The sequence below is a fragment of the Eptatretus burgeri genome, chromosome 13 (assembly GCF_056783735.1).
Source record: "Eptatretus burgeri isolate ZD-2024b chromosome 13, Ebu_testis_v1, whole genome shotgun sequence".
NCBI classification, from domain to species: Eukaryota; Metazoa; Chordata; class Myxini; order Myxiniformes; family Myxinidae; genus Eptatretus; species Eptatretus burgeri.
In genome coordinates, this window is record NC_140973.1 from 59862441 (window position 1) to 59883284 (window position 20844).

At 43.7% G+C, this 20844-nt stretch overlaps 2 protein-coding genes across 8 annotated transcripts in view; one reads left to right on the top strand and one right to left on the bottom strand.

Annotated features, from left to right (window-relative positions):
- Positions 1-3782, top strand: part of LOC147014582 (uncharacterized) — a 32020-nt gene extending 28238 nt beyond the window's left edge. Inside the window, exons 11-15 of one of the 3 annotated variants that reach the window (XM_085852665.1) lie at positions 93-156; positions 275-357; positions 770-916; positions 1997-2114; positions 3214-3695. In XM_085852665.1, the coding sequence (XP_085708791.1) occupies positions 93-156; positions 275-357; positions 770-916; positions 1997-2114; positions 3214-3337 (536 nt within the window). In that variant the 3' untranslated portion in view covers positions 3338-3695. Of the gene's footprint in view, positions 1-92; positions 157-274; positions 358-769; positions 917-1996; positions 2148-3213 lie in introns of all 3 variants that reach the window. The other 2 variants (XM_085852663.1, XM_085852666.1) reach the window with 2 other exon arrangements.
- Positions 3783-5332: 1550 nt separating this feature from the next.
- The window catches only part of LNX2 (ligand of numb-protein X 2), a 156988-nt gene continuing 141476 nt past the window's right edge, over positions 5333-20844 (bottom strand). For 4 of the 5 annotated variants that reach the window (XM_085852661.1, XM_085852660.1, XM_085852658.1 and 1 more), the window contains 4 exons: positions 9031-9208; positions 8462-8696; positions 7933-8091; positions 5333-6336 (listed from right to left, as the gene is read on the bottom strand). In XM_085852661.1, the coding sequence (XP_085708787.1) occupies positions 6201-6336; positions 7933-8091; positions 8462-8696; positions 9031-9208 (708 nt within the window). In that variant the 3' untranslated portion in view covers positions 5333-6200. The remainder of the gene's footprint in view (positions 6337-7932; positions 8092-8461; positions 8697-9030; positions 9209-20844) is intronic. The other variant, XM_085852662.1, reaches the window with a different exon arrangement.

The following is a 20844-nucleotide window of genomic DNA, read 5'->3' on the forward strand; positions in this document are numbered from 1 at the left end:
GGAACTGAACCTTGGTGTTGAATGCCCTTTTCCTTCTCTTCCTTTTGGTTTCTGCAGTGCCACTAATTATTTTATTTCTGCTTCGCTTCCAGTTTATTCTGCCATTGCTGCTGCAGTTGCCACGGAGCACTTGTCTAAAGTGCCAATTGCAAACAGGTTGGTGTCCTATTTATCTGACCATGAAAATGGCACTTAAAAAAAAAAAAAAAATTTTTGAAGAGGGTTTCTGGGCAAGGTTCCTAATTTATTATTATTTTTTCTTTTTTTAACGCAGCTTTAAATCGGTAAGCTGCAGTGGCATTTCAGCAGTTCCTTCATGTGTCTATGGAGCAGTCGGTGGTGCTTCTCAGCAAAACGGTATTGTGATCACACACAAACACGACATGACACTTGTGTGCCAGCAGTTCTTTGGTTTTCAATAAGTGTGCCCATCTGCTTGCTTAGTTTTTAATCTGGGTCTCTTTACTTTAAAATAAGGAGTACCACTTCTGGTTGGCTTGTCTTGTTCCCCAAAAGTTTGTGAACTCCTCCCCTTTCACCACTAAAGTTCTCGTTTGATTCCTTAACACAAGTGTCCATCACAGTTTGCTTAGTTGGTCTGATCAACACGACTGCGGCTGTAACAATGCCGTTGCCGATGGTAAAACGACACAGATGCATGCTGTTCCACAGTGCAAGCACAGTATCCATGTCAACCTGCATTGCATCAGTGCATTGGACGTGCTGTGGTGCTCGCTATGAATTTTAATCACTTTGAAATCCCCCGCAGACTTTGGATTGGCGAGGAGATTTCCGGGCACTGTTCGGCCTTCGCTCACTGGCTGGTCCAGATCGAGAACCGGTCCAAGTGGCGTCGGCCAAACAGGAGCCGGGGCCTGTATGGTTGCGTGTAAGGAGCCGGAGAGAGAAAGAAAACGTAAGAAACTTATTCACGAGTGCTGCTGCAAGGCTATCATGGCATGGTAAAAGGTGGCCGTATTATCCTTTTAACAGTCTTATTCCAATAATAGGAGGTACTCTACCCAGAGTACGAGGTTTCCTCACCAATCTCGCTGTCAGTCATAATGATTTTCTTCCTGGTAGATGCATCACCCTCCCACCCTCTTTGTTGAAGATTTAATACTTGAAAGGCATCGCGTGAGCATTCATGCCACGTCTTGCTTCCAGCACCAAACTGGCAGGCCGTGGTTTGGACTGAAATGATGAACAATTGGGTTTTGTGCCACCTTCTCTCTGCACCCCACCACAACAATCCGTGTTTCTTTGCAACATTGTGGCTCTTTTATTGCTTGATGTTTAAAAAAAAAGTGGGGAAAAAAGCCCTTGCTGCCCCTCCCCTCCCCCCCCCCCACTCCTCGAATAATGTCGGTTTGCAGAATGGAATCGGGTAGATTTGATTCGGCAGGTTTATTGGCATTGCCACTCCCTGCAGTGTAACAACTTCCATTGGTTGCAAATAGGCCATTTGATCCATGGTGCATCCATTGTGATCTTCAACTCTGCAACTTTGACATGGAAGAAATGGATTTTTATCCCCCGCTGCGTGGCGGAAGGGTGATATTATTTCTTCCAGTCGCAACGACAAAACATGCTTTTCAGATTGAAAAGTATTGGAAATAGTTCATTTATTTTTTGGGGTTTTTTTTTTTTTTTACAATTCCTTTGAATTACAAAATTGTTTTGTTCTCCTTTGTTTTTCGTTTTTACTTTGCAAATATGCTCCTTTGCACGATGTTGACTTATTTACCAGCTCCATGTTATTGGTGGTCTTTTATATTCCATGCCGACTAGTCTCGACGTGGAGAGGTACTTCAATCTCGTACAGGCAGAGTGCAGCGTGAGAGGACATGCCTTGAAGCCACTCTTCCACCCACATTTCAGTTATTTTGAAACTTGGTATTCAGAGACTAAAGTAACTGGACAACTCCAAATCGTTATTGATAGGAAGGGGCCCTTCCGTGGCTAAAAAGGTTTTTGTTGTGGTGGATGTTTACAGTTGGAGGAACCAGCGAAGGCGTCTTTGTACTGCCTGTCTGCCCAACAACAGTTCGCGCATCGGAAAGCAAGTTACCCTGGCAAATTGGAGCGGATTCAACAGGACAAAACACCCATGGGTACTCCTCATGCAGGGCGGGTGATATTGGACGGTGGGCGTTGAGCAGTCTGGTGTCCGCGTAACTCTGCCGTCTGATTAATTATCAATGTTTATTTTGATTTGAACAGCTACTGAAAATTTGTCTTGCCTCATGAGCATTGTGCAAATGCTGTTTTGATGTTTGTTGGTGGTCCTTCATATCTGAAGAAGGCCGTTCGCATGAAATATGTGAAGTACCTGGTGAATTTGTTCATAGTGCAGAAACTGTTGCCCAGACATCAACCACACCCTAAGATAGCAAGAGGTGTAACCCGGTGTCAGGGAACCTCCAGGAAGAGCACAACAATTTCTACCCACAGTCCAGGCTGGAATTTTTAATTTGTTTAGGGTGCTAGAGATGACTCTCCTGCTTTTTGTGAGAGCGTTGCATCTTTAACATCCACCAAATAATGCTCGCAGATGGGACACCCAGGTTAACGTCCGTCCGAGGGACGGTGCACACATTTATTGATGTATCACATTGTTGTGGTGTAATAACTGATGATACATAATAGTTTCTGTGAAACTTTTAAATGAAATGTTGCATTTATGCTCAAGTTGAGTTTAAGGTGGGCACTCACTGCTGTGAAGGGGGTTGAGCGCTGGTCTGTGGAGCCTTCATTCAAACATCAGGACTTTGGTTATGGCTTGATGACATTGAGCCGGTCTTTAATTTGCAAACAAAGAAAGATGGTGCGTTGCCGAGCAGATATATCGTGCAATAGAAAAAAAACTTGTGGGCAGTAGGGAATAACAAATACTGTATAAAGGGTTTCCAGAACCATTTGCAGCTAAAATAAAGAAAAGTCCAATGATGAAAAAGCTGGATGAGCCGTCTTCCTCTGATACACCAAATGAAGGTTGAACGAGGTGTCGAATATCACAGTTTTCCCTGCAAGCTTTGTTACTCCATGCAAGCTGTGATACTATTGCACAGTTTGGCCTTTGGTGCCACGCCTTGCCCTTTGGCGTCGTGCGTTGACCTTTGGTGCCATGTCGTGCCTGCACATTGCTGATTCTTGATGCATCGTATTCGCCTAATACATTTTTCTAATACAATGATATTTTTATTTTCCTAGTGATTACCTCAGGTCGCCTGAAACACTGGAGGCCGAGAACCTGCAAAATATATCGTCTTGTGAGGGAGTGAGTGGAAGAAGCAACAACTTGAGCAGTTTGGCTGCAGAGTTTGAGAAAATGTAATTTCTCAAGACCCCTTTCTTGCACCATCGTACCCCCCCCCTCCTCAACCCCCTCACCCCGACCACGTTTGTCATGATTTTTTCCTCAATTCTTGTGCCACCCATCGTGCCCAATGCTGAAAGGTAGGGCCATTGGTGAGGACACAAATTGCACGGCACTGACAGCACAAACTGCTATTTTGGTGATTGTTGGCACTGTTTAAATGGAACCAAAAAAAAGAAAGAAGATGACTGCCCTTTGCACTCGGTTCAAACTGTTTTTATGTGAAGAACACTTTGTCAAAAGCATTTTTTGGACAAAAATAAACTAAAATGTTTGAAAGTTTTTGACGCTTTGTATACTTGGTGTGGAGGTCATGTGGCACCATGTGGTTGATGACCTGATAGCACACCTGTTTGTGTTGTTTTGAGATATCCACATATGGTGCCTAATTATGACCTAGTCAAACTTTGGCCATTTATTGATTGGGTTGAAGCAATGCAGAATCTCATTTATATTGGGGACAATCTAACATCAAAATGCGAGGCCATCCATGGCTTCCATGTTGAGCAGAATTGTCGGGCCAAAGAGGATTGAATGAGAAATGGTGCGACATACCTGAACCTTCACGTAGTACATTCCACTGTACAGTATATTCCCCTCATGCTCAATGCTCAAGTCCTTTCCCCATTGATTCCACCTCAATCCAAATTAAATCGTTCCAAAGTCCTTTCTTCATTGAAATTGGAAGTTTGTGATTCAGATGTGAAATTTTGGGGCTCAAGTTTGCAGAGTAGTTTCTTATTTTGAGGATTCCAAATTGGTAGCTCTGAAAGGGAGGCTCTGTGTATTACAGCTCCATCAACGGTCACAATTATTCCCATTATACTTCAGGCTGATTCATCAATGTGTGTGCCGTCCCTCGGATGGACGTTAAACTAGGTGTCTCATCTGCCAGCATTAGTTCCATCCATCCATTGAGACCATACTCTGTGCAGAGCGTTGGTGCTGCCTAAGCAGTCTCCTTGGCTATTGGGTATAAATAATCCTGGACGGGTCGCTACTCCGACACAGGACACCAGAATGCTGGTACTCATTTTGCCGACCTCAGAAGGATGACAGGCAGAGTCAACCCCACCTGGTATTAATTTAACAGCCAAGGGGGATTTGAACTAAGGATACTTGGATCCCAAGCCCATCACCCTAACCATTAAGCCAACACCAGGCATAGCATGAGTTGGTGGACATTAAAGATCCCACGGTGTCTTTGTGAAGAGTCAGTGAGCGATCGCTGACACTATTGCCAAAATTCCAAATTCCTGCCCTGTCCTCATGTTCCCCCCGTGCCAAGGGAACAAAGTGCAAAAGGGTCAAATCCCACCCCCCCAAAGGGGCCATTTTTCCCCTTAGCTGGAAATGTGGATTATTATTATTATTGGTAGTAGTGGTAGTAGTTTTGTGGATTGGCCAGGGAACATTTTTGGCCCAAATATTTCACAAACCTAATGTCAAGGTTTGACAACTGAAAGGGTTTGAATTCAGCCAGGATGCTGAAGGTAACTCACCTACTCTTCGTTAAACACTCGCCTATTTTAACGTCCACCAAAGACCAGTGCTGGTAGAAGGGTTTTCCTGCTTATCTTCCATCCAAAGGGATGGCGTGCATGTTGATTCCTTGCTCTAGATGCGGAACGCAAAGACGATGGTTCATAACTGGGTTGAGATTGGAATCCCCTGGTAAACAACTCGGAGGAGTGTGCACACTTCTAAGTGATCCTGCCAGCCCTTAAAATGTAGTTATGAAGCACTATAACACTTATCTAACTATACTTATCAGTATTTGTAACTGAATAGGCATTGACTTGTGTGTTGAAAATTTATTTTAATGCAACACCAACACATTACATGTTGAACAATCGATTCTAATGGCGATATCGGAGCACTATGACATTATAGGCGTAACATACGATTTTAAAATTGTCACTTGCAGCAATATTCAATGGGATTATTTAAAAAAAAAAAAAAAAAAAAAAACAAGTTCCTGTATAAAGTTTGTACATTAACCAAGGTGTCTTTATTTGACCACTTTTGGTTGAATCGCCACATTCTATTGAATTGTTTTAAATTGTGAAAGTGCTTGTAAGTACTGTATGTTACAGCTACGTGAGATGAGGCCACACTCAGATCCGTCATCTAATGTCGGATTTTGTTTCTTATAGTACAAATTGCACTGAAGTGTGAAAAATACAACTTAAAGAATATAATAATGTGCCGTGCAGATGTATACATCATACGGATTTGCAAAGTCGCGAATTGCATCTTTCATGGTCATAAAAGTCTCCCAGCAATTTATTCTTATTATTATTATTATTAGTATTATTATTACTATTATAATAGAATTGTGGTTTAAAAGGCATTTTTATTATCTACGCCATTTCCTTTTATTCTCCAAGTACTCGAGCGCACCATGAAATTGTCCGCCTAGTTTAACTCCCTCATGGAATGTTTGCACACTAAGGCAATTTAATCTTAATATCGTGGGAGGTGTAAACGAGGGATTTCAGGCCTCACTTTCGTTTTGCCAATTCTCACTTAAGGATTTTGGAAATGGCTCTTAATTATTTGATTTTTTGAGTCTAAGAGGAATGGAAAATGGTGGAAAAGTCCCTTGGTCCTCGTGTTCTTTGTTCCAGCTTGGAATGTATTCTGATCTTGCTTTTTGAGCTGTTTATGGCAGACAACCACATAACCTTTAAGAATGTTTGGCACCCGGTACATGAATTGACTCGAAGAGGATGTTCCTGCAATGATGCAAACCTGATGCTGGTCCAGTATTTATGGCTGCATCGAGTATTTCCCAACATTTCCATACATAGGGTGCCTTTCACATGATGCTGCCGGGCCAGGACACTACTGTCAGTGTGACCTTTCCACGTACCTCTTTGAGTAAAGCCACCAGCGCCGCGTGGCTCATGCCGGCCGTAACATGGCTGTTCACGGCCACGATCATGTCGCCGCATCTGTTGGATGAGAAAAAGCTGAAGCACATGCTCTACTTAACTCTTCTGTACAATCATATAGTGTTCCTCTAGACTTAGTCCACAGGTAAGGAGGAACGTTTGCACTTGGACACATATGGGTTGTACACCTAATAGGTCAAAACTCAAGTGGTATCTGGCTGGTGAGTGTTGGGCTTTGCCATCTTTTGGGATGAAAAGGTCGAGTTTGGTGTAAAATCAAAACTATTTTTAAACCGTTGGGATTACTACTCATTTGATTGCTTGCTTATTATTGTTATCTTGCTAAAGCAAGATATGTTACTCGATCGGTTTGTTTGTTTTTTTGTTTATATATTTATATATTTGTCTGTTACAATTGATTTTCAACTTTCAACTTGCTCTCTAAGTCACAGTTCTAAAGCAATGGCTCTCAAACTTGACATGTATACTCGTGAGCGCAATAGCTTTCGACGCCCAAAATTTCAAAGGTCAAACATCAAATTCAACGAAACCCTTAGCTTTTGAGTAAATTTTATCGCATCATCTCCAAACTTGGTGGATATATAGCATATCGATAGGCGCTCAGCTGATTAGTTTTTGGTGGCTATCGGCCTTGACCTTCATGGTTAGCGCCTAAGGTCGATGTTGACCTTCATGAAGGTCATTTTTAAATCTTTGACTAACAATATTGAGCAGTACCTCAAATTGAAGCCCTAGAAAAGTGTTTCTCAGATGTATAAAAATTTCGTCGTCATGACGAAAAAACTGATTTTTCATAAAAAATGAAACTCTCAAATCAAGGTCTTTTAGCAAGATAACCTTTGGCCCAAGGCCAAGGTACGCTTTTCACTAACTTGTAGATAGCCTTCTTTAACCACCACAATTATTCCCACGTTCTTGTGAGGTTAGCTCGGCCCAAGTTTTTAATGAGTTGGCTAGCCAAGCCTGATGTTTGAATGAGGTTAGGGCAATAATTTAGAATTTGTCCAGGGTGCTGGCGGAAGCTCATCTCCTCTTCACGAAGGACACCATGGGGTCTTTAGCGTTCACTAACTAACGACAGCAGCCGGAATACCCGTTTAACTTCCATCTGAGAAATAGCACCTATTTATGAATCGCTCTTCCTGTGAAACACCGGGATGATAGTTTATAGCTGGGCTGAGATTCAAACCCAGGTTAGAAAGCTCAAAGTTGAGTAATCGTGATTCGAGGCTATTCTTCCCACCCAGCTCTAATTATTACCATAGTGTATTACGTTTGGACTGAAAGGTAATGTTGAACTATCCCATCAATGCAGAGACATGTCTTTAAGCCATCTGTCCTTGGGTTCAGAAAAGCAGGTTTATAATTTTTTCACAGCCCTTTGGTTGCTGTGGAGCTGGGATGCTGCATCTCTGAGCACGCTGATTTGCAAATTGGATTTTGTCATTAACAATCTTCGCTTGATTTCTAATCAAGTGTTGACTATCCCAGCACTTTTTTGTTGTTTTTCTTTTGGTTTTTGTGTGACTTCAACAGGATTAACTTAGAGCCTTTAGGCCCATCATCTATTGTGCTGTCCTCCTTTCCTTGTTGCTAGAGTAGCAAAAATCGCGTGAAGCGGTTTCCAAGCCTGACTTGAGTCTGCCGTCGTTGTAAGCCGGTGTTCCAAGCACGATGGATTTTATGAAGAAGGGCTGCGTGCTCTGGTTTTCCTCGTAGCCTCCGACGATGCTGAAACCCCAGCTTCCTGAACGGCTTCTCCGCAGCACCACTTCCTTGCGGTTCTGCAGAAAGCTGCACAATGTACAAAAGCATGTCTGTGTTGTGGATTTCCAATTCCACTCAATGCAATACTTTTTGCAATGAAGTCCAGTAAAGAATTTATCACTTTTCCTCTTCTTTATTTATTATTGTTATTTTTTTCTTTTTCCATCTTAATTTCTTCTAATATTATGTTCTCTAATTAAGTTATTTTACCATGTACTGTTTGAATGAATTTTTTTTTTAATATTTATTCATCGTAGTGCATTATAATAGCAGTCGATCCATTGACATTTCTTCCTGTTGAATCATGCTCCCTGATAATTCCCTGAATGCATCTTTTTTTTTTTATCACATTTTTTTGTTTGTCCACTTTTTCTTCTTTTTTAGCCGAGATCCTCACCTGGGTAGGCCAAGCCACATCAACCAGGGTGGCGACCAACTGGAGTCCCCATCTTCATCTGCAGTGGGTCGTATAAATGATTCTTGAACGAGGTGCCTGTCATTTTGGGTAAAGCACACTTCAAGTGCACGTAACGTGACCAGCGTGGATGCTGCACATGCCTTCAGCTGGGCGACCGCCTCGGCATGGCTTCTCAGTGTCAAGTCGACACCATTTATGCTCAGAAGAACATCACCTGGATGGAATCGGAACAAAGAGATACAATTCAGATTTGCTCACAACTTGGGGGGGGGGGGGGGAATTGCCTTACAAAGGTAATTTGATATGTTCCTGAACCTTGATAAGTTACTTAAGACCCGAGGTGGTCGACTTCTTTGCATCTTTGGGGAACACTTCTTTGCTTGGCTTACACTGTCTACATTTGATAGTCACTTCCTTCTCCCCATCCCCCAACTACTCTCTGTTTGTGTGTCTTCTCTTCCTTTCCTGTATGTGTATGTATGACGTATATTCAAGTTGTCCTTAAGTATGTAACCTAAAAATACGTTTTCCCAATCTGAACAGCGTACCTCTAAAAACACGTCCGTCTCGACCCAAACAGCCGTGAGCTTGTACACTGGTGACAAAGATTGGCAACTCTCCACTCCGACTGGCCAGGCCTCCCGCCACAGTCATGCCCAGGGACTCGCTCGCTTCCTTACTTATGCTGACTGTCTTTTCCAGGCATGAGAGAACTTGTGAAAGATCCTGCAACCGATACAAAAGAGGATCGAGAGCTGGTGTCTTGAAAACCTTGGATGTTATCCTTTAGCTCGAGGATGGAGGGGTGGTGGGGGGGGGGGGGAGAGGGAAGGAAGGCAAAGCACACACAACAAACTTGAGCGAAATGAGGTGTGTTTATAATCTGAGCAAATTTGACTGTTATGCACCACTTCACTTCAGATATCAATACATTTTACCACAAGTACTTGACAACCCATTGCAGCTAACTCCTGCAAACCTATTCCCTTTAATTCATCTACTCAGCAACCCCTTCACACATCCACTCCTACTTCTCATTTGTAGCTCACCTGGACTTTAGGCCGGTGAGCTTATGCAATCAAGCATTGTCTGTAAACACCAGTCATTATCGCTTGAACCAAACACATGATTTTGATGAAACTTGGCCACAAGCTTCATATCTGATGCCTAACCGCATCAAAACCTGTGTATTCTGTGTGTGTTAACCGCATCAAAATCTGTGTATTCTGTGTGTGTTAACCGCATCAAAACCTGTGTATTCTGTGTGTGTTAACCGCATCAAAACCTGTGTATTCTGTGTGTGTTAACCGCATCAAAATCTGCGCTCATTAAAGGGGCCTATGGGATGGGGTGGGGGGGGAGTTTACCTCCCCCCCTCCCCAAATAGGTGTTTTACTCCCTTCTCTGAAACTACACATTTTGTTGAAACTTAGCCACAAGCTTCATATCTGATGCCAAACCGCATCAAAATCTGTGTATTCTGTGTGTTAACCTGATCAAAATCTGTGTGTATTAACCTGATCAAAATCTGTGTATTCTGTGTGTTAACCTGATCAAACAAAATCTGCACTCGTTAAGGGGGCTTACAGGGGTGTGGGATTGACCCCCACAAAATAGGTATTTACTCTCTCCACCGAAATTACAAACACTATTTCAATGAAACTGTACCACAACCTTCATCACCCATGATGTACCAAAGTTTGTTCACGGTAGTTTATTTTTTTTTATTTTTTATTTTTTTGTTAAATCAGGATATAAGGTGATCTGCGGGGGGTTTGAGTGACTTGTAATTCGAGTGTCCTGCGTCGGAGTGGCGACCTGTCCAGGATTGTGGCCAATAGCTCTGGAGACTGCTTCGGCAGCACTGTGCGCTCTGTATAAAGTATGCTCCCAATGGATGGATGGAATAGCCACTACCACCAGGAATAGCACTAAACGATACATTCACACTATTCAGCTTTGAGAACTCAGGTTAATTACATCCAAAAACTTTAACTTGTTATACAAATTACTCATCCCTTTATTTGGGCGGTGTATTGGACAGATCACTGCCTTCATCGCTTCCCCACTCTCCCTCCCCCCCCCCCAAAAAAAAACAAACCTTACATACATGAAGCAAAAATATGCCTACTGCTTTGGTGCATATATATAATTCCAGCGTGTGTGTGTGTGTGTGTGTGTGTGTGTGTGTGTGTGTGTGTGTGTGTGTGTGTGTGTGTGTGTGTGTGTGACCGCTGTTTCTCGACAACCACTGGTCCGATCTAATTGAAACTTGCCAACTACATTGCTGGGGACCTGAGGATGTGCCTTTTCAAGGTTTTATATTAATCGGACAAGTGCTTCCCAAGTTATGTCCATTTATTTGCCAACCAATGACAGGATACGTTGCTGCGTAGGCGTGGACGATGGGGGAATGGAAGCTCAGCCGCGTTCCCTATTACAGGTTACAATGTACGGACTTCCGGATAATGATGACTTCGTGTATTCTAATAATTTCTCGATTACTTATGCGCATTTATAGATAAACACAATGCCCCAAGTTATGAGTTTTCATATTAGACGGTGCATAAATTTGGGTAACATCAGAGTGAGCTGGTATGCTCCATAAGCAGGAAGTAAATATATATATATATTTTTTTGCACGTTTTTTTTTTTTTTCTCTTTGTGTTTTTCCTTGCGATGACATTGGGAAAAGGCAAAATACATTAGTGCTAATTGAATAATTGGCCATTAAAACGTAATTGCGAACTTCCGGACAGTGAGGACTTCGCTTCCGGATGGTGACGATTACTGTATTCTTTCTCGATTTTTTTTCTCGACTTACTGTGTTCTTTCTTTCTCGATTTCTTTCTCGATTTTCTTAAACACAATGCCCCAATCCAGTCGTCATTTACGACAGCGAAGGAACGAAGCTGCGCATCATGCCCGCGCAATGGAATCCAACAAAGCACGAGCTGCTCGCTTGACACGCGACGCAACGCGCATGACATGGCGTCGTGCAGAAGAAACGGATGAAGAACGAGCTGCTCGCTTGACACGCGACGCTACGCGCGTGACAAGGTGTCGTGCAACTGAAACGGATGAAGAACGAACTGCTCGCTTGGCAGACTACACTGAATGCGAGGCAAAGCGTCGTGCAGCTGAAACGGATGAAGAACGAACTGCTCGCTTGGCAGACAACACTGAACGTGAGACAAGGTGTCGTGCAGCTGAAACGGATGAAGAACGAACTGCTCGCTTGGCAGACAACACTGAACGCGAGGCAATGTGTCATGCAGCTGAAACGGATGAAGAACGAACTGCTCGCTTGGCAGACAACACTGAACGTGAGGCAAGGCGTCATGCAGCTGAAACGGATGAAGAACGAGCTGCTCGCTTGACACACGACGCTACGCGCGTGACAAGGTGTCGTGCAGCTGAAACGGATGAAGAACGAACTGCTCTCTTGGCAGACAACACTGAACGCGAGGCAAGGCGTCATGCAGCTGAAACGGATGAAGAACGAACTGCTCGCTTGGCAGACAACATTGAACGTGAGGCAAGGCGCCGTGCAGAGGAAATGGATGAAGAATGAACTGCTCGCTTGGCAGACAACACTGGACGCGAGGCAAGGCGTCGTGGAGAAGAAATCCCTCACCAGCGAGAAGACCGGCAAGTAAGGGATGCCCTGCGCCATCAGGACGTACACCGTGCGTTACTAGAGCAGGCTCACCGTGAGAATCGCAACCTTGCTCGATACGATGATACAGATTTCTTCCGAGAGCAACTTCATGTTGAGTACAGGCACACGTTGTGCAGGACCTCATTATTTCAATGCACTAAATGCTCACATTGTGATGCTTTTGTGTGGACCGAGGAGAGAAGAGGATTTTGCTGCAACGACGGCAAGGTCGACCTTAAGCATGATCCTACGAATCCAAAACCCAGTTCAATTCCATCACAACCTCCAGATGCTATTAAAAACCTTTTCCTTAACCAGGACTTTGTGAAGCACGCGAAACAGTATAACAACGCGCTGGCAATGGCAAGTATCGGTATCCGAGAGATAGGTAGGTTTGCCTGGCTTCAATCCTGGAGTGCGCATACAAGGTAAGGTTTACCATTGCATTGGTGCTCCTCCAGCCGATCTGGGTTGTACCCCACACTTCGCTCAGATCGACTTTCACGATCCAGCCCATGAGCTGGAGTTTCGTCGTGCCCACACCTCGAACAGTAGCCTGAATGAGCATTTTTTGCTGAGAGCACAACAGACCATTCATGAGTGCAACCCATACGTCCAGCAATTCAAATCAGCCATTGAGTATGTGGTTCATAATGATAGTGCCAATGAACTGAAAATTGTGTTAACAGGTTGCACGCGGCGCCGAGACCTTCATCATGGTACCGTCAACCTTCCCTCACCAGACAGCGATGTGGCTGTCATTGCTCCAGGGGCAATGACAACAAAGCAGTTTGGAAGGCTGGCAGTCGGTGTTCACCTCAGAGGAGGAGGTTTACAGACAATAGACGCGATGCATCCAGCGTATGACCCTCTATCATGCATACTTCTGCTACCCTGCGGCTCCCAGGGGTACCACACTGAGTTAGCAGCCAATGAAAGACCTGATATCATCGCCCGGGTGTTTCATATGAAGCTGGAAGCACTCAAAGCAGATCTCAAGAATGACATCTTGGGGCATGTGAACACTTATGTGATGGTGAAGGAAACGCAAAAGCGTCACCTTCCCCATATACACATGCTCCTGACCGTGGTACCTCGTGACAAGCCCAGAACACCAGCAGATGTCGATCGCGTGGTCTCTACTGAGATTCCTGACAAATGCACAAATCCGGAACTACACCATATCGTGACATCACACATGATTCACGGCCCATGTGGGGAATGGAACATCTCGAGCCCTTGCATGGCAGACCGGAAATGCACAAAGGACTATCCCAAAGCCCTACGAGAAGCCACAAGCTTCTTTGACTCCTATCCCCTGCACAGAAGACGGGCAGAAGCAGCACCTGGTGATCCCATCATGAAGACAATACGAGGTGGTGCTAACGTATTGCTTAACAACCCATATATTGTCCTCAGGTACGATGCTCACATCAACCTTGAGATTGTATGTGCTGTCACCAGTGTGAAGTACCTGTACAAATACCTTGAAAAGGGCCCGGACCAGTGCCTGGTCAGACCAGAGCCACATGAGAGGATACGAGAGGCATTATGACATGATGAAGTGACACGATACGAACTAGGGCGTTACATCACCACATCTGAGGGATACTGGCGCATATACGATTTCCCCATTCAAAGCAAGTACCCACCAGTCGAGATGCTGGCACTCCATCTACAGGATGAGCAGGTGATTACGTTCAATGACGAAGGTGCCGTACAGAACGTGGCGGAGTCAGGACTCCCTGCAACACGCTCACCGCTTTTTTCGAAGCCATGAATCTCCATCCACACATGCGTCATGTTCTATATCCAGATGTGTTCCAACACTTCACCTACTTTAGGAAAACGTTTCAATTGTGGAAGAGAAGGCTGAGTTTCCAGGATAACCGTAAGGCTGATACGGTTGGGCGGCTCCCCATTATTTCCGTCAACTCACATAATGCCGAGTTGTACTATCTACGCATACTACTGTACCGCGTGCCTGGCCCCACATGCTTTCAGGATCTCCGTCGTGTTGGTGGTAGGGTCATGGAGACCTATCTGGCAGCCTTCATTGCATATGGCATCGTTGACAATGACCAGGGGTGGATTCTGTTATGGAAGAGGCTGCAAATATTGCATTTGGCCCTGCAGTCCGCGACGTATTTGCCAACATGCAAATATTCTTTCTCAGAGGCAACCACGTGCAGTTCTGGGAAAGGCACAAGTATGCGCTGTGCGAGGACTTCATACCTGCAGCAGGTGTGAATGAGCCAAATGGATGCATTGTGAGTGAAGTGCTACTGGAGCTGAGGGACAAAATTGAGAGGCACGGCTTTTCGCTCAACTTGAGGCTTACATCGCTCAAACAGAGTGCCTTCTTAATTACGAGCAGCGTGTTGTTGTCGATAAAGTGATGACTAGTGTGGAACACGGACATGGCTGGATGATCGCAGTTGATGCAAGTGGTGGGACTGGGAAAACATTCACATTGTCTCATATACTCAACAAAGTGGCTCTTGTGACTGCTGCAAGTGGTATTGCAGCTACTCTGTTGCTTAAAGGGGTCACCTTCCATAGTAGGACCAAGTGTCCTCTCATTCTCACTGATGAGTCCACTTGCAACATCAGTGAAAATGACACCACTGCAGCACTCATACGAATGACGAATATAATGGTGGTGGTTGAGGTTTCAATGATGGATCGTCGTGCATTGGAGGCAGCAGATCGAACATTCCAGTGGCTTCGGGGCTCAGAGGAACCATTTGGCGGCATCACAATAGTTTTCAGTGGTGACTGGAGGCAGATCCTTACCGTTGTGCCACACGGTAGCTGTATTGACATATTGGAAGGTGTTTCAAGAGCTCATACCTGTGGAGAAAAGTGCAGATACTTCATCTCAGTCAACATGAGGATCATGCAGGGTGCTGGAGAACAACAGGACGAACCTGATTTTGCAAAATTCCTGCTGGATCTGGGTGAAGGGAAGATTCCTGTCAATCCAGAAGAGGGTGAATTTGCTGTTGAGCTCAGGGAACCGCTCATTCTTCCAAGTGAAAAACTTCAGGATATTGTCACTTGGGTGTACAAGGACTTGCACAACAACATTACGAACCCCCAAATGGCTATGCGAGCGTGTTATACTATGTCCAATCAATTCCGAAGTCGATCAGGTAAATGACTACATGACAACCATATTTCCAGGGGAGGAACATGTTTGCTGTAGCGTCGATACAGCGGAATCTGAGGGTGATCATTTGTATCCGCCTGAGTTCCTGAACACCCTCTGTCCATCTGGTATGCCTCCACATCGGATCACTCTCAAGGTGGGTATGGTGATCATGCTGCTACGAAACTTCGACCAGCAGAGCGGGCACTGCAATGGCTCAAGGTACATCATCCATCAGATCCTTCCAAATCTGTTGGTTGCAAAATCTGTGATGGGTGTCAATTCTGGATGCACATTGCTCATTCCACGCATAACCTTGAGTCCATCTGACAACATCTTCCTGTTCACTCTGCGGCGTCGGCAGTTTCCGGTATGACCATACTTTGCCATGACTGTGAATAAATCCCAAGGGCAGTCGCTACACCGTGTTGGGGTCTTCTGCACAAGAGACTTCTTCAGCCATGGTCAGTTCTACGTGGCGGCCAGTAGGGTTGGCAGATCCAGCAGCCTCCGCATTCTTGCCCTGGACGAGGAAACAAAGAAGAAGTGCCGCTTCCTCAGCAATGTTGTTTATGAAGAGGTGCGAACAACATAAAGGTGTGTACATGTAGACAATTTTTATTATTATTTATTTATTGAAGAAAAAATGTTCCGAAAATAATTTATCAAAACGTTGGCAGATCCAGCAGTCTCCGCATTCTTGCCCTGGACGAGGAAACAAAGAAGAAGGCCCGCTTCCTCAGCAATGTTGTTTATGAAGAGGTGCGAACAACATAAAGTTGTGTACATGTAGACAATTTTTATTATTTATTTATTGAAGAAAAATTGTTCCAAAAATAATTTATCAAAAAAGTGCATAACTTTTTTTTGTTTCCAAGTGTCAAAACGGTTTGGCCTTTGGAAGTGTTAAGAAATTCAGCTCTACTCAACATGCTTCCCAACGAAATGCATCTCATTTTGGTGGTATGCTTTGCAAACTTTTTTTTTTAAAACTATTTTAAAACTAAAACAATTTGAACATGGAATACCTAATGACACTGTACTTTAAGGTCTCCTACAAATCCTACCCTGTCGCCTCACCGTGGCGTAGGAGTGGCAATGGTCAATGGCAGCGAATGTCATGGCAAGCAAAGACAGGGAAGTAAACTTGATTTTAATTTGCATTTTAAGTAACTCTGTGTGTGTAAATATTACAGCAGTTGTTACTTCAATGCAAGCGATAATTTGTGGATTGCATGTGAACATTCCATATGGGCACGCACTACTTCCGGATAGTGATGACTTTCTGTATTCGAATAATTTCTCGATTTCTTATGCACATTTATAGATAAACACAATGCCCCAATGCAGTCGTCGTTTACGAGAGCGAAGAAACGGCCTGTGTGGTTGTTTCTGGCACGCGGTTTGAAAGTTTTATTTTTTTTTTTGCATGTATGGCTACGCACGTACGGGCACGTGAGAGCAAAGGAACGGCCTGTGTGGTTGTTTCTGGCATGCGGTTTGAAAGTGTTTTGTTTTGTTTGCACGTACGGGCACGCACCTACCTACCGGCATGCACTAGTATATATAATACACCGTGGTTACGTAGCATAGATAATTCAAATTGACTTTTCTACACCTGTTACACCACCTCCACCTCTCCAAAAATTTTGCTTATGTATCCATATTGTCCACCTTTGCGTTCTCCATTACCCCTCATCATTTCCTGCATCCCTTCTTTGTCCATCTCCATCTACTTTTTCCTTCCACCCTGATGTTGGTGTTTCCTTTCTCCTGCTGTTCCCTTTTGTTCTGTCATACCTCTTCCATGAGCTGAGAGCATGTATAAAAAAATAAATAAATTGTCAATATAAGACTTGCAAAAACATCAAATTCGGCTTACCAGAAAACTAACATGGCAGACGCATGATTTTTCTTTCCAATTGTGGGTGGAGTCAAGCCAGCTCTCCAACCAATGGGTTTGAAGGCTTCATACACATGCAGCTTCATTATGTTTTTATACACCTGATATATATATATATATATATATATATATATATATATATATATATATATATATATATATATATATATATATATATATGGGGGCATATTATGACTGTGATACCGGTCGTCCGTCCGAGCGTTCCTGTCCGCACTCAAACTCCCAAAGTTTTCAACTTTCACGTTTCATATTTGGTACATAGGTACAGACTGTGGAGACGGTGTGGCGCGACATACGTTCATCATCTAAAGTGGTTGCCATGGCAACCAGGATGCTGTTTTCCATGTAGTAGCCCAATTCTGTATATACCTTCTTGTTCGTGCGTATCTTGTGCTCACTTGAGCTCTTGTTAATATATATATATATATATATATATATATATATATATATATATATGTATATATATATATATATATACATGTATATTAGCGATACCCGTGCACATGCACGGAATAGCAGTACAACATAGCTGGTAGCAGACGACAGACCGTACACGGGGAATGACAAAAATACGCATTGTGCAAAATGCAAGTGGTGCTATGGAACGCCAACACTTCCCAAACATTGTCGGCATGTCCGCTAAGTGCAACAGCAATTTCATAGGGATCGTGTGATGGCGAGCCGAGTTTTTAGTGTGCAAGCTTGGTATTATAATATATATATATATATATATATGTAACCCTGTGTCGTAAGAGGCGACCAGGGTTGCGTCAGGAAGGGCATCCGGCGTAAAACATGTGCCAAATCACTATGCGGATCATACGGATGATCCGCTGTGGCGACCCCGAACGGGAGCAGCCGAAAGAAGAAGAAGAAGAAGATATATAGATATATATATATATATATATATATATATATATATATATATATATATATATATATATATATATATATATATATATATATATATATGTATACACACCACACTTCCACCAATAAACATCCTCGGCATTAATTTTTTTTCAACGTCTTCCTTTTGCTTATTCGAGGGAACATCCTGTATGTGAGGTGGTTTATAATTTTTTGCATCCTAAGCGGACTTCCATTTTTTTTTTCACACAAATAAGTCATTTTGCATCCCGCATTACATGAACTCAATGGAGTCTTCATTGTCATACGTTGTCTCAACAGTCTTGGCACTTTAAACGGACTTTTCCTTCATTATAAGTACTGTCGGCATTTTCAACAAACGGAGAACACAACTCGACTTGCCTCAATGAGCTGAAACGAGTGGTTGCGTGCCCCTCCACTACCTTAAACAAGGAAATTAGTCAATTTGACCCATTTTCGTGTTTCACTCCTGAATTAATGTTTGCAACTGCTGTAAACGATCATCTTGATGTTTTACTAAAGTCGAAGTAACCCTACCTTGATTGGGTAACCCAACTTTAAAAGCTTTAGTTACTCGTGGCCCTCTTGATTTGGTGCCTCTGTTGTACTTCATTTCATTTATTATTTTGCAGGTACATCAAGACAAACATTGCACCCCTGCAGGATTGCTAAGGCCTAAGTCACATTTGCCACGGCGGCCGTGGGGTCTCCAAAATCTAGGACCACTAGCAATTATACGGCGGCTGCAGTATTTCCCGGTCACACAATGTTGCAGTCACATATGTTTTTATTTTTCGGGGAGCCGCACGGCATATTTAGGCCGAAGTCACATTTGCCACTGTGGCCGAGGGGTCTCCAAAATCTACGGCCATTAGCAATTATACAGCGGCCGCAGTATTTCCCCGGTCACACAATGTAGCGGTCACATATGTTTTTATTTTTCGGGGAGCTGCACGGCGTATTTATAAATTGTGGAGACTGAAAACGTGGGGGTGCCGTACGGTCTTTGATTTGAGGTCGTGCGGTGACCTTAGGGCGTCCCTGCGGCGGCCATAGACTTTTCAAGGCAGACGCAAGGTGCCCGCAAGGCCACCGCAGGGGGACCGCAGGGGGGCCCTAAGGCGAATATGCGGCCAGACGGACGGTAATGAATGGGTAATTTTTTATTTTTTAACCAGTTTTTTTTTTCCGGCTTGTCGAATTGTTACGGCGAACGTAGAAATGAAAAAAGTTATAACTCCGCGTTATAATTCCACGGCGACCCCTACGGCCTGTAAAATATAGCCAAACGGCGTAGGGCCACCCTGAGGCTACCGCAGAAACTCTGCGGCCGCCACACGTTTCTGTCAATTCAGAGGGCGTACGGCCGCCGTATCCTCGCCGTAGAGCAAATTTGACTTAGGCCTAAGGGCCCTGTCACACCTTGACGTTTTAGCCAGCGTATGGCAAGGTCTCAAAATGTATGTAAAACGCTGGCATACGCTGAACTATTGATGTTTTAAAAAAAGTTTTGGGCGTATAATAACGTGTTGGACGTATGCATAATGTATTAGTAACGTACACAGAACGTTTCAATCACATATAGATAACTTGTACCAACGAATGCTGAGCGTGTTGTCGGCATTTACAACCTATGCCCAACGATAGTCTAACTTATGCATAGTGCGCGGCAGCGTATCGCCGACTATCATGTGGCATCGGCTATTAATAGGCTGCGGCTCGACGATTCAAATCATAACCGCACAAGACATCGAAGTGTGAAGCCGCTGTCACACCTTGACATTTTAGCCAGCGTATGCCGACGTATGAAAAATTTGCCGAACCAAGCTGGCACACGTCGAATACTTTATGGGTAACTTTTGTATATGTTAAGAGCACATAGGCATACGTCGTAGTACGCTGGCATACGTCGTCGTACGTCGAGAAATTTTCAGCAAGTTGAAAATTTGTCGACTTACTCGGCGTATAACACACGTTCCGCATACGCTGGCATAAGTTGTAGGCACGTTACGCGATCGTTGACACACGTCGACACACGTTACTCATAAGTCGAAACGCGTCAAGGTAATGGTTAGTGTCAGTGTTCCAGACTCCCTGGTTTTTTATTTTGTTTTTTTCTTCGGTATGACGGTGATGTTGACGCTTCGATTTCTCTTGCAGTTATGATTTCATTTGTTGAGCGGCAGCCTATTAATTATATTATATTATAACCACACTAGAAATCGAAGTGTTAACAACACTGTCATACCGAAGAAGAAAAAAAAACAAAAAAAAAAAAACAGGGAGTCTGGAACACTGACGCTAACCATTACATTGACGTGTTTTGACTTATGAGTAACGTACAAGTAACGTGTGTCAATGATCGCGTAACGTGCCTACAACACGTTACTCGTAGGTTAGAAATTTGTTTCGGGTACGCTAAACATTACCTCAACGTGTTTTGACTTATGAGTAACTTACAAGTAACGTGTATCAACGATCGCGTAACGTGCCTACAACTTATGGCCAGCATTATGCAGAACATGTGAGTCATATGCTGGCATACGTCGAAAAATTTCAAGCATGGAAAATTTCTCTAACACCTCTGCGTACTACGATGTATGCCAGCGTACTACAAAAAGCCAGCGTACTACGACATATGCCAGCGTGCTCTTAACGTATACAAACTTGCCCATAACGTATTCGACGTATGCCAACGTGCTCTTAACGTATACAAACTTACCCATGACGTATTC